The sequence below is a fragment of the Stegostoma tigrinum genome, chromosome 12 (genome assembly GCF_030684315.1).
Source record: "Stegostoma tigrinum isolate sSteTig4 chromosome 12, sSteTig4.hap1, whole genome shotgun sequence".
In the NCBI taxonomy this organism is placed as follows: Eukaryota; Metazoa; Chordata; class Chondrichthyes; order Orectolobiformes; family Stegostomatidae; genus Stegostoma; species Stegostoma tigrinum.
This window is the reverse complement of record NC_081365.1, coordinates 44,421,941-44,436,984: the sequence shown is the minus strand read 5'-3', so window position 1 is coordinate 44,436,984 and position 15,044 is coordinate 44,421,941. Positions and strand designations below refer to the sequence as shown.

The 15,044-nt window shown below is 39.5% G+C and overlaps 1 protein-coding gene across 1 annotated transcript in view; it reads left to right on the top strand.

Annotated features, from left to right (window-relative positions):
* Nucleotides 1-4,767, top strand: part of atp6ap2 (ATPase H+ transporting accessory protein 2) — a 43,388-nt gene extending 38,621 nt beyond the window's left edge. The window contains exons 8-9 of the mRNA XM_048540778.1: nt 3,222-3,341; nt 3,678-4,767. Of these exons, the coding sequence (XP_048396735.1) occupies nt 3,222-3,341; nt 3,678-3,872 (315 nt within the window). The 3' untranslated portion in view covers nt 3,873-4,767. The remainder of the gene's footprint in view (nt 1-3,221; nt 3,342-3,677) is intronic.
* The last annotated feature ends 10,277 nt before the right edge of the window (nt 4,768-15,044 follow it).

The window sequence follows — 15,044 nt, the reverse complement described above, 5'->3', positions numbered from 1 at the left end:
GATAATGTACTGTTTAGGCTCCAGCAATTCTGAAGAATCTCAGCACTACCCAGGAATACCACAGCCTGCTTGATTGGCAACCCATCACTACCTTCAGTGTTCACTCACTTCACTGATGCTCAATGACAGTAGTGCACTACTATTTACAAAAATGTGCTGCAGTAACTCACCAAAGCTCCTTCACCAGTGTCTTCCAAAACTGACTTCTCCTACTTAAAATAAGGGCAGCAGATGCAGGGGACAAAATCTCCTGAAAGTTTCACACCATCCTGATTTGGAATTATATTGTCACTCTTCCACTGTCACTGAGCTTGAACTCCCTTCCTAGTGGCATCATGGCTGTCCCTGCAGCAGCTCAAGACAATGGCTCGCCACCACCATTAAGAGTCTTTTAAGATGGGAAATGAAAGCTAGCCTAGCTAGTGATGCCTACATCCCATGAATTGGTATATTTTTAAAATCTGAGATCAGTTGCAATTGGAATCTGGCATAATGGGCAGCCTTACTGTCATTGTTTAACAACTGCACTTTCTTCTTGGAGTGGTTTATTGTTGACCTGATTCAGCAAGATGTTTGCAGCAACTTCAAATATGGCATTCACAGTAACCATTTGTGGAAATCGTTTCCACTGTGAAAGTCAAAATATAATACTTTGTGCATTTTTGATAGTCTGGTCACTCATTGTAACTTGCAAATGAGTCTTCTGAATCATCAACCAAAAAGCAAAAAATGAGGCAAGTGATCCTAAACCTGCCTGTAACTCTGTACATTTTGACTATACCAGTTTCCTTGATCACCACAAAGTTCAAAGGACTGCTTTTGTTTGGTTTCTCCATTTTTTGCTTTTGGATTGTGGCTAGAATGTCACCAAACTTGGCTTCTCTTCCAGCTGCCTCAACAATGCTTTCATCTCCAAAAACTATTCTTGGCTCTTTGTTGTTCCTTATCTGCATGCTGTGCCTTGGTCACATCATTTGTAAAACTTAATTAATACTTGGTTCTACTTTCTACCACCTCCTATCAGCCTTGGATATACAGTTCTGGCAGGGTTTCATATTATGGCAGCTAAATATTGGTAAGATCGTTACCTTTGTGCCTGTAAACTACATGCCTTTTAACAACTGATTCTGTTTAACTTTAACTTCCAAGGCCATTATCTTGGATTGGAACAGTTCTTGACTATAATGCCAATTCTATTCCATCCATGTCCTTTGATCATAGATTGGTATTTCCATCTCAGTTGGCATTTTTCATATTTGCTTGTGGCTGTATGCAGATAAGCATTTATTACCGGAATGGCGGGACTATCATATGTTGAAAGATTGGAGTGACTGGGCTTGTATACACTTGAGTTTAGAAGGATGAGAGGGGATCTGATTGAGGCGTATAAGATTATTAAGGGATTGGACACTCTGGAGGCAGGAAGCATGTTTCTGCTGATGGGAGAGTCCAGAGCCGGAGGACACAGTTTAAAAATAAGGTGTAGGCCATTTAGAACAGAGTTGAGGAAGAACTTCTTCACCCAGAGAGCGGTGGATATATGCAATGCTCTGCCCCAGAAGGCAGTGGAGGCCAACTCTCTGGATACTTTCAAGAAAGAGATAGATAGAGCTCTTAAAGATAGTGGAATCAAGGGTTATGGGGATAAAGCAAGAACAGGATACTGATCGTGGATGATCAGCCATGATCATAACGAATGGTGGTGCTGGCTTGAAGGGCCGAATGGCCGCCTCCAGCACCTATTGTCTATTGTCTACCGGACACTACTGCCCTTGAAGTGGTGATAAACCATCTTTGTGAACTTCATACAGTGTTCCAGAATTGTTCCACAAGGAAAAAAAAATTATAGATTTCATATGACTTGGAGAGCTTTCAGATCATATTCCCCATGTAATTTCTGCCTTTGTCATTTTCAGATAGTAGAGATCACTGGTTTAAATGTGTTGTCACAGAAGCCTTTGCAAGTGATTGCATGCAAAATGGTATTCATCACCCTCCTCCAACCCTACCTTATCCTACAACAGACGCTACCAATTCCCACTGTACTCAATACACACTAATAAAGAAGAACACAAATTCAACTGGGACAACGCATCCATAATAGCACAAGACAAATGGAGACATGCCAGGGAATTCCCAGAGGCCTGGCAATACAATTCGAACTCCATCGACGAGCACTTTGAACTAGACCCCTGAAAAAACAAACCACTGAAAAATAAAACTGGAAATAATACCAACCACCCTAGCAAACCAAGGTATACAAGTAACAAGCGGGCAGAACACCAGTGTTTCGCTGAGGCACACTGACTATGTTACCTCGCAGGGTGACGAAATATCTGCAACCAAACACCAGCTCAACAAGAAAATCTACAATCTCAGCTACACATCTTCTCAAACTTCAACCCCTACCTTAGCCCACTTCTCAAATTGCCTATTCCAGTGTTCTACTGGTTGACTTCCAGTTTCCATCAACCGCTTCAGCTTCATCCAAAATTCTGCAGTCAGTATCCTCACAACCCCAGTATCATTCTAATCCACTCTGGTCATTAACCTATATTTGGTTCCTGGTCCCACAAACTTTCATTTAAAAATTCTCCTTGCAGATAAATCCCAGAATAGTTGTCCATTCCTTTTTCTAACCTTGCCTTGACATGTAACACTCCCAAACTGTTAATTCCTTCGAGTCTGTCCTTTCATGCATTCTGCATCTTTTGGACTCACCCAGTGCCAACCAACCATTTAACCTGGCTGAGGTTCTACATGTAAAGTTCCTCCCTAATCTGTTATTACCTCCCTCCCTATTTGAAATGCTCTTCAAAATCCACTTCATTTATCAATTTTGTGTTGATTACCACCTCATTTTAGTTTTGAAATTTCTGTTCTACAATTTGAGGGGCATATTTAAGACTTGTTTTTATGTTAAAGCCAATATGTTCAAGTGGAATGATAGTGCTCCAGGTAATTAGCATTTTAAGACTATTAAATTATCAGTACATAGAATGAAAAATTAAATTTAACGGAAATTTGGTCATTGTGTTTCTTGACTTTGTCTCTGTCTCTTTAAATTTTTCTAGAAACAAATGTTAAATTTCACTGGCTACAAATTTTCATCCTTTTGTAACTTGCACATAATTTGCATGATCCCATTGTTTTAAATTAAATTTGTAGAGATTGGTATCTGCTGGGAAATATACATTTATTTAACTATCTTTTTCTGCTAGTTTGCAGATGAGGTATTCTCCATTTACAGTGGAAATGCTGTGATTGAATTGTTGACTGTAAAGAATTTTGATGCCCCCCTTGTGAGGAAGAGTCGATCTATCCTAGAGGTTCCATCCACAGTAAGTTATAGTACATATTAGTCCCACAGTGCAAATGTCTTAAACCTTCCTACATACTTTTTTCACATGGTTTTCATACACCTTTGAAAGAAATACTAATTTTTTTGAGGCTGGCTCTTTCCACAGATGCTACCAGACCTGAGAATTTGCAGTATTCTTGTTTTTTTTTTCAGGTTTATCGTATCTGTATAGTTTTTTTTTGAATAGCTAAATGTTTGCTTAAACAGATGATTAAAATTTAAAATATTTAACTGATCCTTCTTGCAGTGTAGTATATTTTTTTTAAAATATCTAATGAAGTAACGACATTCTAGTGACTTTTTTTTTGTTTTATAGGATGACCTCAGTCGTACATATGGTTTGGCCTACCAATACAACTATAACTATGCTGTTGTGTTCAATATTGTCCTCTGGTTAATGATAGGCCTGGCTTTAGCTGTGATTATTGTTGCCTACAACCTGTGGAACATGGATCCTGGTTATGATAGCATTATCTATAGAATGACAAGCCAGCGAATTAAAATGGAATAAACCATTTGCTTTGCATCCAACCCAGAGAATCCAGTCAATGAAAATAATGTGCGTTTCTAAAGGTCTGGAGAAGTACCAAGAAGACTGGAGTTTGCTCTTGCCAGGGAGTGTTCTTGCATGATTATGGTAGTGGGAGAATAATAAACTTTGCTCTTGGGTATTAAAGTTAAATATTTCCATAGTACCACCTTTAAATTATTTCTCAATCATGGCGATTTCTTTCTAACTCTGAAATTGAGCTGAATGCTTGATCAAGAATTTTCTTTGATTTCTTATTGTGGTAGTGGATTAAATAGAAGGGAAGAACTTGTTCTTGCATTCTGGACTAGAAAAATAGCCAAACGTGAATTTAATTTTTTACTAACCCATTCCATTAGATAAAAGCCTTGTAATTACATTTGCAGTATCCTTCTGTTTTGGAATTAACTTCGTATGTGTTGGTACAGTTTTTGCTTTTGTAAATCACTATTGCACAGCTTACTGTTTGTTAGGTTCTCTTATTTTCATATTGAAATAATTCGCTATCATGGATAGACGTGGCAGCTGTGATCAAAAATGCACTGCAACAGATGATCTGATATTAGGAAATTTGATTGTGAAATGATTTGGCGGCTTTATTTGCATAGTGAATGTGGTGTAAAGATGTAAACTGCTATGCAGACTCCTGAACAGGATGGTCATGTGTTTGTGTGCTTCACTTCTAACTGTTATAGTTAGTTATGTTTGGTATCGAATAAATCCATTAGAAATTAGTGGTCAGTACTGCTGTTTATGAATGGCTTGCTTTATTGATGTTTGCTGCAAATGTTAAGAGTTGACTGTATATTCTGATTAAATTATTAAGCAAACTTCATTGCCGTTATGTAAACCAATAAATCTAAACTTGTGTACAGCCCATCAAGTCTCGAATTTCCCACTTTCAAAAATTAGAAATCCATAGCAAGTACAACATGGAAACAGACCAATTCACTCAACTCCTGATGACCTTTTTCTTCAGCAAATCATTCCTGTCACATTGGAAAAACATTAGTCCTATATGCCTTTTTATTTAATTTTAGATCTGAAATGTGGTAAGTGCAATTTTAAGATGGCTTACCCACAAATCTGTTCGACAACATTGACTGTCGTTCCGGTTAGAATGCAACCTTTTTCACTAAAATTAATCACTAATCACTTTCATTGCTTTTCATTTCCCACTTTTTAATCCATTTTCTTATCTTCTCCATTTCTTGTTGATAGTATAAGGAAGTCTGTCCTCTACAAACATAACCTGAAAATCTCAATGTAGAGATGTTTACCTTGAATTAATCCCTCTGTTTTGAACCATTCTGGGGGTAGGGGGAAGGAGGAGCAGAAACTACCTTTAAGTAATTTTCTTTTTAATCCAATTTGCAGGTCTTCTAATCCCACACCATTTTAAAAAATCTTTTCACATTGCCTATATTTCTTTAAATCTCGCATCTTTTATCTACTACTGTTCTTATTTCCCCATTAATCATGTCTCCAGGTTTATCAAGCATGATTTTCTATTTTCTAGTTTTAAATCCATGCTGGCTACCTAATTTCATAATCGCTACTAATGTCTCCTTCAAACTACTCAGCAACCCAAAGTCTTTGCACTGACTGTACAATTTGAATTTTTTGTTTTAAAACTGTTTTGCACGGCCATACATGTATGAAGAGGACATAAGCCAACACAAAGCAGCTGCACACTACAATGAAATTGCAAGTATGTGGCTAGCTAATTGTTTTGACCACTTTTCTTTCCTCCCAAAGTGTGCAGATAATGGTCTGAAATTATTGAATGGAGTCTGAAAGACTGTAAAGGGCCCATTCAGGGGCTTGCATTGGCTTGTACTGTTCCTGTAAAGCACAATGATGAATATATCAACCTAAGTTGGAGAACAAAAATGACCAACTAATGGGCGGAATTGCACAAAGTCGCTTAGTCTGCATTTGCCTCCCGAACATGGAGGAGATTATATTTTTGAGCAGCAAGTATAGTAAAGATTTTTTTTTAAAAATCTAATGAGCAAAGGAGCATGAAAGTTTGCTTTTGTTTTTTGACACTCGGTTTTTTTTCCAAAATTTCTTTCCAGTACAAAGGATAAATCTCTAGTACTAGCAGTGAAGAAACAAGCAAGCATTCAGTACTGTTGATCTCAAACTGCATCATAAGTCAGGCTAACTAGTCAACAGTTTCACCACTATGTATCTTTAATTTGTTACTGATCTTCCTCCATTCCCCTGCTATCTTTTGTCTGGTGGTACAAAAAGCAAGAGTTTTAAGTAGGTTTCAAAAATTAGGTTTGAACGGTGTCTTGTTCTAACTTCTTCATATCTGGCATTCATCTTATGTCCTTCTGCCTTCTCCCTATTTAAACAGTATAATGATTCTCTCATTCTTTCCCATCTGCCTCCTTGATGTCAGATTTTTTTTTTCCCCCACCTTCATGTCTGTGATTTTTTTCAGCTCAAGCAGGGTGTTGGTATTCCTGAATCAGTTACAGATAGTAGATCCTGTCCTTTCCTGAAATACTATTTTAAAATTTGTCCCGCTTTCAAGTTTGAGTCTTATATGTATCCATCTACTTACTTTGTAACTCCTTTTGCCCTTTGTAACAAAATATCAGTTATACCAAATGACCATTGTTGGCACCCCAAACAAAAAAAACTGAAAGAACTGCTGATGCTGGAAATTGAACAAAATCAGATCTCTTCTTCAGAAGAGTCACTGGACCCAAAATATTAGCTTTACTTTCTGGCCACAAATGCTTCCAGACCTGAGATTTTCCAGCACTTTGTTTTTGTACCATTGTTGGAATCCTTACTTTACCTTTTTTTATTCTGATCTTATTTATATCCTCTGAATTCTCCACTGGTTTAGTTTCAACTGATCAATCAACTTCTAATAGGTGGCTTGTGACTTCTACATAGTTTGGCTAACTATAACCAACTTGCAAATGCACAAATTAAAACTTAATTCGTCTCAGTATTAAATTTAATCATTTTTCCCCCCCTTAGAGACATTTATCATTCAACTCTGTACCCTGTTCATACTTTCTCCCCATAAACACCCCCCCACCCTATGACTTCTTTAGAATGATTTCTTAACCTGTCCTTGAATCTTTTACGATGTTTTAGTCTCCCCTGCTTTGAGAGAGAATTCTACAGGTTCTCAACTCTCCAGAAGAAGACATTCCTCCTCATCTCAGTCCTAAAGGGCCTAACTTATCTTTCGACTAAACCCTTGGTTCTGGATTTCACAGTCATTGAGAACAGTCTTCCTGCATCTACGTAGTCTTGCCCCGTTAGAAACTTTTGTAAACTTCATGATATTCTCTCAAACTAAACTCATGCATATTGCTCTAACTGATCCAGCCTCTATTCTTTCTTCAGTCCTGCCATCCTAAGAATCTATCTGGTATATCTTTATTGCACTCTCTCTGTAGCCAGAACATCCTCTGATAAAGAAACTAAAGCTACATGTGATGCTCCAGGTGTGGTCTCTCCAAAGCCTTGTACAATTGAAGCAAGGCGTCTCTACACCTATATTTAAATTGCCTCACTGTGAAGACTGATAAGTTTGTTCTGATAATGCAATGGTTCTGTTCATGTGTGATCTCATGTTAAGAAAATTGTGCAATAGCTGTGACATTTAAGGTGATGGAGATGGAATCGCATTATAGCCAATACAAGTGGGAAAAGTTTGCTTTCTAGAAATAGTCCGATGATTCTTCAATCACGTTAAAACCGATTCATGTTGAAAAAATGCCAGTTATATCAAAACTGACTGTATACTGTTGATCAGTCCTGCTCGTTGCAGTTATCCACTAGTCACTGAAAGTAAGTGTACAAGGCACCCAGATATTGTTGCATCTCCTTCCTTTCCCAATCTATCATCATTCAGATAATCTGCCATGTGGTTTTGCTACCAAATATGATGTTGCATTTGACCATGTCAAACAGACATATGGAGACTGTTTAAGGAGCCGTTGTTGCGAGTGATGTATAAATTTGTTCCTCTGAGACAGGTAAGAAAGGGTAAGATTAAGGAGCCTTGGATGACGGGAACAGAGGTGCTTCTCGTCAAAAAGAAAAAGGCAGCTTACGTAAGGTGGAGGAAGCAAGGGTCTAGCACAGTTTTAAAGCATTACAGGCTTGCTCAGAAGGAGCTCAAAAGTGGACTGAGGGGGGCCAGGAGGGGGCACAAAAAAGGCTTGGCAGAAAGGATTAGGAAGAACCCGAAGGCATTTTACTCATACGTGAGGAATAAGAGAATGATCAGGGAGAAGGTAGGGCTAATCAGGGATAGTGTAGGGAACTTGTGCGTGGAGTCTGAGCAGATAGGGGAATCCCTAAATGAGTTTTTTTGTTTTGCTTCAGTTTTCACTAAGGAAAGGGACCTTGTTGTGAATGAGAACTTTGGGGAGCAGGGAAACAGGCTTGAACAGATCGAGATTGAGGAAGTTGATGTGCTGGAAATTTTGGCAAACACTAAGATTGTAAAGTCCCCAGGGCTCGATCAGATTTATCCTAGGCTGCTCCTGGAAGCGAGAAAGGAGGTTGCTAAGCTGCTGGTGAAGATCTTTGCTTCTTCACTCTCCATGGGAGTCGTACCAGAAGATTAGAGGGAGGCAAATGTTGTTCCTCTTTTCAAGAAAGGGAATAGGGGAATCCCTGGAAATCACAGACCAGTCAGTCTTGCGTCTGTGGTCAGCAAGGTTTTGGAAAGAATTCTGAGGGATAGGATTTATGACTATTTGGAAAAGCATAGCATGATTAAAGGGAGTCAGCGTAGCTTTATGAGGGGCAGGTCATGCCTCTCAAATCTTATTGAGTTCTTTGAGGGGGTCACGAGACAGGTTGATGAGAGTTGAGCAGTGGATGTGGTGTACATGGACTTCAGCAAGGCATTTGATAAGGTTCCCCACGGCAGGCTCGTTCATAAAGTCAGGAGGTATGGGATACAGGGTGATTTGGCTGTCTGGATTCAGAATTGGTTGGCTGACAGGCAGAGTGTAGTTGTAGATGGTAAGTATTCTGCCTGGAGGTCACTGCTGAGTGGTGTCCCGCAGGGCTCTGTCCTTGAGCTGTCAGAGGGAGGTTCTTCACCCAGAGAGTTGTGAGCACACGGAATGCTTTGCCAGTGGTAGTTGTGGAAGCAGAATCATTAGTGACATTTAAGCGGCTGCTGGACATGCACGTGGACAGCAGTGAATTGGGAATGTAGGTTAGGTTATTTTATTTTTGGATTAGGATTAATCCCCTGCACAACATAGTGGGCTGAAGGGCCTGTACTGTGCTGTACTTTGCTATGTTCTATGACCACATTATGCTTTCCATTATCCTCACCATTCAAACGTGGGTCATCAGCAAACTTGCATTTACTTCATTTATATTCCTCCTCTCAAAATTTTATTGGGAAGTTGGTCATAACCGAGCATGCTGTTGACTGAGTAATTGCATCACACTTATGCTCGAGTCCCATGTTCATTCTTAGCCACGATAGCAATATATAGATCTAAAATCAACTTTGCCAAACTTGGATTTTAGTGAAAAATTTCTAAATGCTCCAGCAGCCCAGGTGGATATTATGGAATTTGGAGGCATTAGTTAGGGCAGGGCTAGATGGTCTTGTAGCATTTTCTAATGTAAGACTGCTGTCTCTACCCAGCTTAGTAACATTAATTTGAATAAAGAAGCAAAAATACCTGTTGTACACTAACCAGAAGTTTAACTGAGCCAGTACTATAAACATTGTAGTTACATAAACGAGTCAAAGGTGGAGTGTGACCTGTGTTTCTTATTTTTGTTGCTATGTATGTCTCTCCAGGTTCATGGTCAGCATCAGCTTCTAGAAATAAAAGCCGTTCATTGGCTCACCAATTTGTGTGTATAGAGCTTTCCAGCAGCTCCATGGCCACACAACTTAGAGGGATCATTGTTTAGACTACTAACTCATCCCTGGGTCCCCGAAGCCTGTGCATCATTTCAAGGCATAGCATAGGTGTGACGGAATACTCTCTCTAGTCGCTTGACATATGCAGCTCAAACAGCACTAGCTTTACACCATCTGAGACACAGCAGTCAGTATCTTGTCTACCATCTTAAATGTTTATTTTCTCCAGCAGTACTACAGAGTGACAGCAGGTACAAGATGCTCTGTAACAACTCGTCTGCATTCTTTGATAGTGCCTTCCAAACCCGCAACAGTGTCAGGCACAGAAACACTATCAACGGTAAGTTCTATTCCGAGTCTCTCTCAATTCTGTCTTGGAACTATATTCTTTTCCGTATGGTCACTAGACCAAAACCTTGGAATTCCCTCCCTATCTTCCTAGTTCTCTTTAAGCAGCTTTGTCTTCAGGATCAGATGGACTTATTCTAGGATCATAAAAGTTACTGCAAAGACATGCATAGGTTGTAATTTTTCAAATTTGCCTGAAGTCTGGAAAGACCCATCATATTGGGAAAAGGCAAGAAAGAAGGGAGACAGAAACCGGAAACTACACATCGATTATCCTAACATCTGTAAGGGAAAAATGCTTAAATCCTATAAATAGGTTATAGCAACAAACCAAGAAAAACTTAATGGAATTAGAGTATAATGATTTTGGAAATGGAAACCATGTTTGACTAATTTATTAAAATCATTTGAGGGACTACAATTCATGTAGATTAAAGGGAATCAGAAGCTGTGCTTTACTTAGATTTTGAAGGGACATTTGATAAAATGCCACATCAATACTTAATGCTCATGGTGTAGAAAGTTAACATCATGGTTAGTTAAGAGGAAGCAGACAGCAGGGATAAATGGATCATTTTGGGTAGGCAAGATGTATATCTGAAATCGGCCACTGGGATCAGTGCTGGGCCTTGACTTCACAATTTGTATCAATGACTTGGATGAAGGGACTAAATACATGGTTTCTAAATTTGTTGAAGCACAAGAGTAGGGAACACAATAGAACATGAAGACATAAAGTATCTTCACAAAATGATTTAGGTAGGATAAGTGAATGAGCAAAAATTTTGCTGATGGAATATAATGTGTCAAAATATGAGCTCATTCACTTCGAAAAGTAGACTAGAAAGAATATGTTCCAATTTCAATGAGAAAAGTTGCCAGACTCTATGGTAGAGGAAATCTGAGCATCTTGATACATGAATGACAAAGTCAGCGTGTAAGTACAGCAAGTGAATAGAAAGATAACTGGGATGTTGTTTATGACAAAGCCAAAGGAATGTAAAGGTGGGGAAGGTTTGTACACACCTGGTATGCTGTGTACAGTTTTGGTCTTATTTGAAAAAAGTTTGAATGGCATTAGAAGTAGTGCAAAGAATTCCTACTCATCTGATTCCTGGGATGAAGAAATTAAAAGGCTGGATGATGAGAGGATGTTTCTGCTGTTGGAGAAACTAAAACTAGGGGACCAAGTTATAAAAATAAGGGGTCTCTTCCATTTCAGCTGGAGATGAGGACATTTTTTTTTCCCTCCAGAAGTTTGATATTCAGTGGAATTCTCATCCACAGAGAACAGTGAAGCCAAGATTACTCAGTACTTTTAACGCTAAGTTAGACTCATCATTGAAAAGAGTTAAATGGTATAGAGCATAGACAGTTAAGGCCACAATTGGACCATAATCTCCTCCAAAAGGCACACCAAGCTTGAAGACCAAATGGCCAATCCTGCAATAACATGGGGTGAAGCTGGATGAACACAGCAGGCCAAGCAGCATCAGTAGAGCAGGAAAGTTGATGTTTTGGGTCGAGATCTTTCTTCAGAAAATGATCCTGCTCCTAATTTGCGTGTTCACGTAAGGTCTAGGTACTTATAATGATATAAATTGAGCTTATGCATTGAGATCAAAAATATCCTTGGAAAAATAAATCCATATGTACTTTTGCATGATATCCATGTGGCTTCTTCACATACCAACAAGCAGGTGAGTGGCTAGGAATACAGTAACAGTAACATACCTCCTAACTCCCTAGAGCCTGTCCACCGTCTATAAATCTCAAGACAGGAGTGTGATGGAATGCTCCCCACTTGCCTGGATGAGTGCAGCCACATCAACATTCAAGAAGTTTTACACCATCGAGGGCAAAGCAGCCTGCTTGATTGGCACTACATCCATTCCCTCACCACTAACAGCCAATAGCAGTAGTGTGTACTATCTACAAGATGTACTGTAGAAATTCACTGGAGATCCTCAAACAGCACCTTCTAAACCCTCAGCCACTTCCATAAAGAAGGACAAGGGCATCAGAAATATGGAAACACCACCACCTTCCAAGCCACTCACCATTCTGACTTGGAATTGTATTGTGGCTCCTTCACTGTCACTGGGTCAACATTCTGGAATTCCCTCCTAATGGCATTGTGGGTCAACTCACAGCACGTGGAGTGCAGTGGTTCAAGAAGGCAGCTCACCACCATTTTCTCAAGGCCAACTAAGCACAGGTAATAAATGGCCAGCCAGTGATGCTCACATCCCACAAATGAATACCTTTTTTAAAAAACCTGGCTGGTGTGACTTTGACATTTGTACACTGAGGTATCCATTGTTTTCATTGAATGGGCCAGGTAGAAGATAGCATGTCTACCTGGCATAACAGAAAATGGTTGTTGTTGTTGTTAGAGCTCTGTCATCTCAGGTCCAGGACACTCTGTAGGTGTTCCTCAAGGTAGTGTCCTCAACACAATCAGCTTCAGCTGCCTTATCAATGACCTTCCCTCTATCATAAGGTCAGAAATGGGGATGTTGAAGATTGCAAAATGTTCAGTACCATTTATGACTCATCAGATCCTGAAGAAGTCTATGTTGAAATGAACCAAGATCTAGACCAGATTCAGGCTTGGGTCAACAGTGCCAAGCACATTTGCACCACAAATGCCAGGCAATGATTATCTCCAATAAGAGACAATCTAACCATCATTGAATCCTCTATTATGAACACCTTGGGATTACTAGTTATCAGAACTGAGCTGGACTGGTCGTATAAATAGTGACTGCAGGAGCGGGTCAGAGGCTAGGAATGCTGCAGTGAGTAACTCACCTCCTGTATCCTCCATGCCTGTTCACTATCTACAAGGCACAAGTCAGGAGTGTGATGGAATACTCCCCACTTGCCTGGATGACTGCAGCACCAACAACACTCAAGAAGCTTGAGACCATTCAGGAGAAAGTGTCCTTCTTGACTGGCACAATACCCACAGACATGCACACCCTCCACCACTGATAGTCGGTAGCAGCAGTATGTACTGTCTACAAGATGTACTACAGAAATTCATCAAGGCTCCTTAGACTGCACTTTCCAAACACACAACCAATTACCTTCTAGAAGGACAAGGACAGCAGATAATTGGAATACTACCACCTGCAAGCTTCCCTCCAAGCCACTCCTTATGCTTGGCTTGGAAATATATCACCATTCCTTCAGTGTCCCTGAGTCAAAATTTTGAAATTCCCTCCCTAACCGCATTGTGGATTTAACTACAGCGCAGGGTCTTCTCAGAAGCAACTTGAATGGGCAATAAATGCTGGCCCCGTCAGCAAGACCCACATCCCATATCCTATGAGTGATTAAGAAAAAGTACTACAAAGTGGCCAGAAATTTATTACTAGGTAACTAGGTTGCTAAGAATAGTCAAAAGAATTAGATAAAATTCTTCAGTCTTGTGGTACAAACACAGTGAAACGTCTATTTAAAGTTTTAGGGAATATCATAACAGGAAAGCTAGGAGAAATAGAGATTGTCAGATAAAAAGCCATTGTGAAAGTCAGCTGAATATCTGTGGGGAAAAAAAACTGTCGCATTTGAAGTTCAGCTAAACTTGTGAAAGATTGAATAAGTCTGAACAAAGTTCTGAATTTATGTGTAGTAAACTAACATCAGTGAATTTTTTTTTTAAAAAAGTAGTCTTTAATTTTCTGTTATACAGTCAATGTTTTGCAGTGGTCATGGATATAAGCATCGCTTCCACTTGGAGGTGGGTTGCAGTTCTTGTAGGATTATATGATTCTCAGTTTGTGGCATTTGTATTCACAAGGAGCTTACCTAATCTTGTGTTGGGGGCAGATAGGAAATCAATGTCCAACAATTACTTTCAAAGGGATGTCCTATTAAAGGTCACCCATTCGGTAGCTCGTCCTCTGCAAGCCAGGACCATCATTCAGGCTCTCCGATCAGACACTGGCAGCTAAATGTCCTAGCCATTCAACCATTCCGTTGTCAGCCTGTTTGGTGTGGTCAGACAAACTTCCTCCCTTGCCCAGACAGGCTTCTGTCTTTAGCCCACTTTGTTGAGTCTCTTCTTCAGTCATTCCCCATGCCCTGTGGAACATGAACTGCTGCCACCCAATCTCAGTTATGGGCCGACATAGTTTATTTTGAGGCCAAGAGAACAAAATAACAGCTACTCACTAACATTACAATGCCTGCGGCACAATTCCTAAATTCACTCGGGACCTGGAAGGTATCTACTGCTTGCTGGTGGAGAACTTTATTGGGAATGGGAAATTTATTCAGGTAAACTGAAATTACAGTGGACGTGCACAACACACAAATGCATACAAAAGGGCTTCCTGTTATCTGCTATCACTAAGCCTGACTTGCCTTTAAAGCTCTGAGAACTGAGTTGCAAACTTTCATCCTGCTATCAGGAACTTGATTTTTGACCTTTTGTGCAATGATATTTCCCGCTTGGCATTTTTCCCACTCCCAGAAACAGCATAAGATCCAATTTCCAGTGTGTAAATCAAAAGTCTAAATACAACTATCTGATATTTATAAAAAGTTGTAAGGTAGTGTAACCTCGAAATAAAAAGCATAATGACACAGGGGGCAAGATTAAAAGTATACAATAGTGCTGAGAAAACCCAAGGCAACAAGTATGTATGAACTCTGTTGATGAAGATTACAGTGGGACAGAGTGGAATCACTTGCCAGTTTGGTAAGGAAAACTATTTTTAAATTAAGGTGTAATTTAAAAAGAAGAACAGCTTGCTCGTAATTAGTATCTTTCTTAAATGTACTGCTTTAATGTTTTAAATTTCTTCCAGACTTGAGTAGGCTTTTCAAGTTTGCTGCGAGAGACATAGTAAGATCAACTAATTAAGTTACTGCTATAAGCTAGATCAATATCTACCAGATAGTAAGTTGAC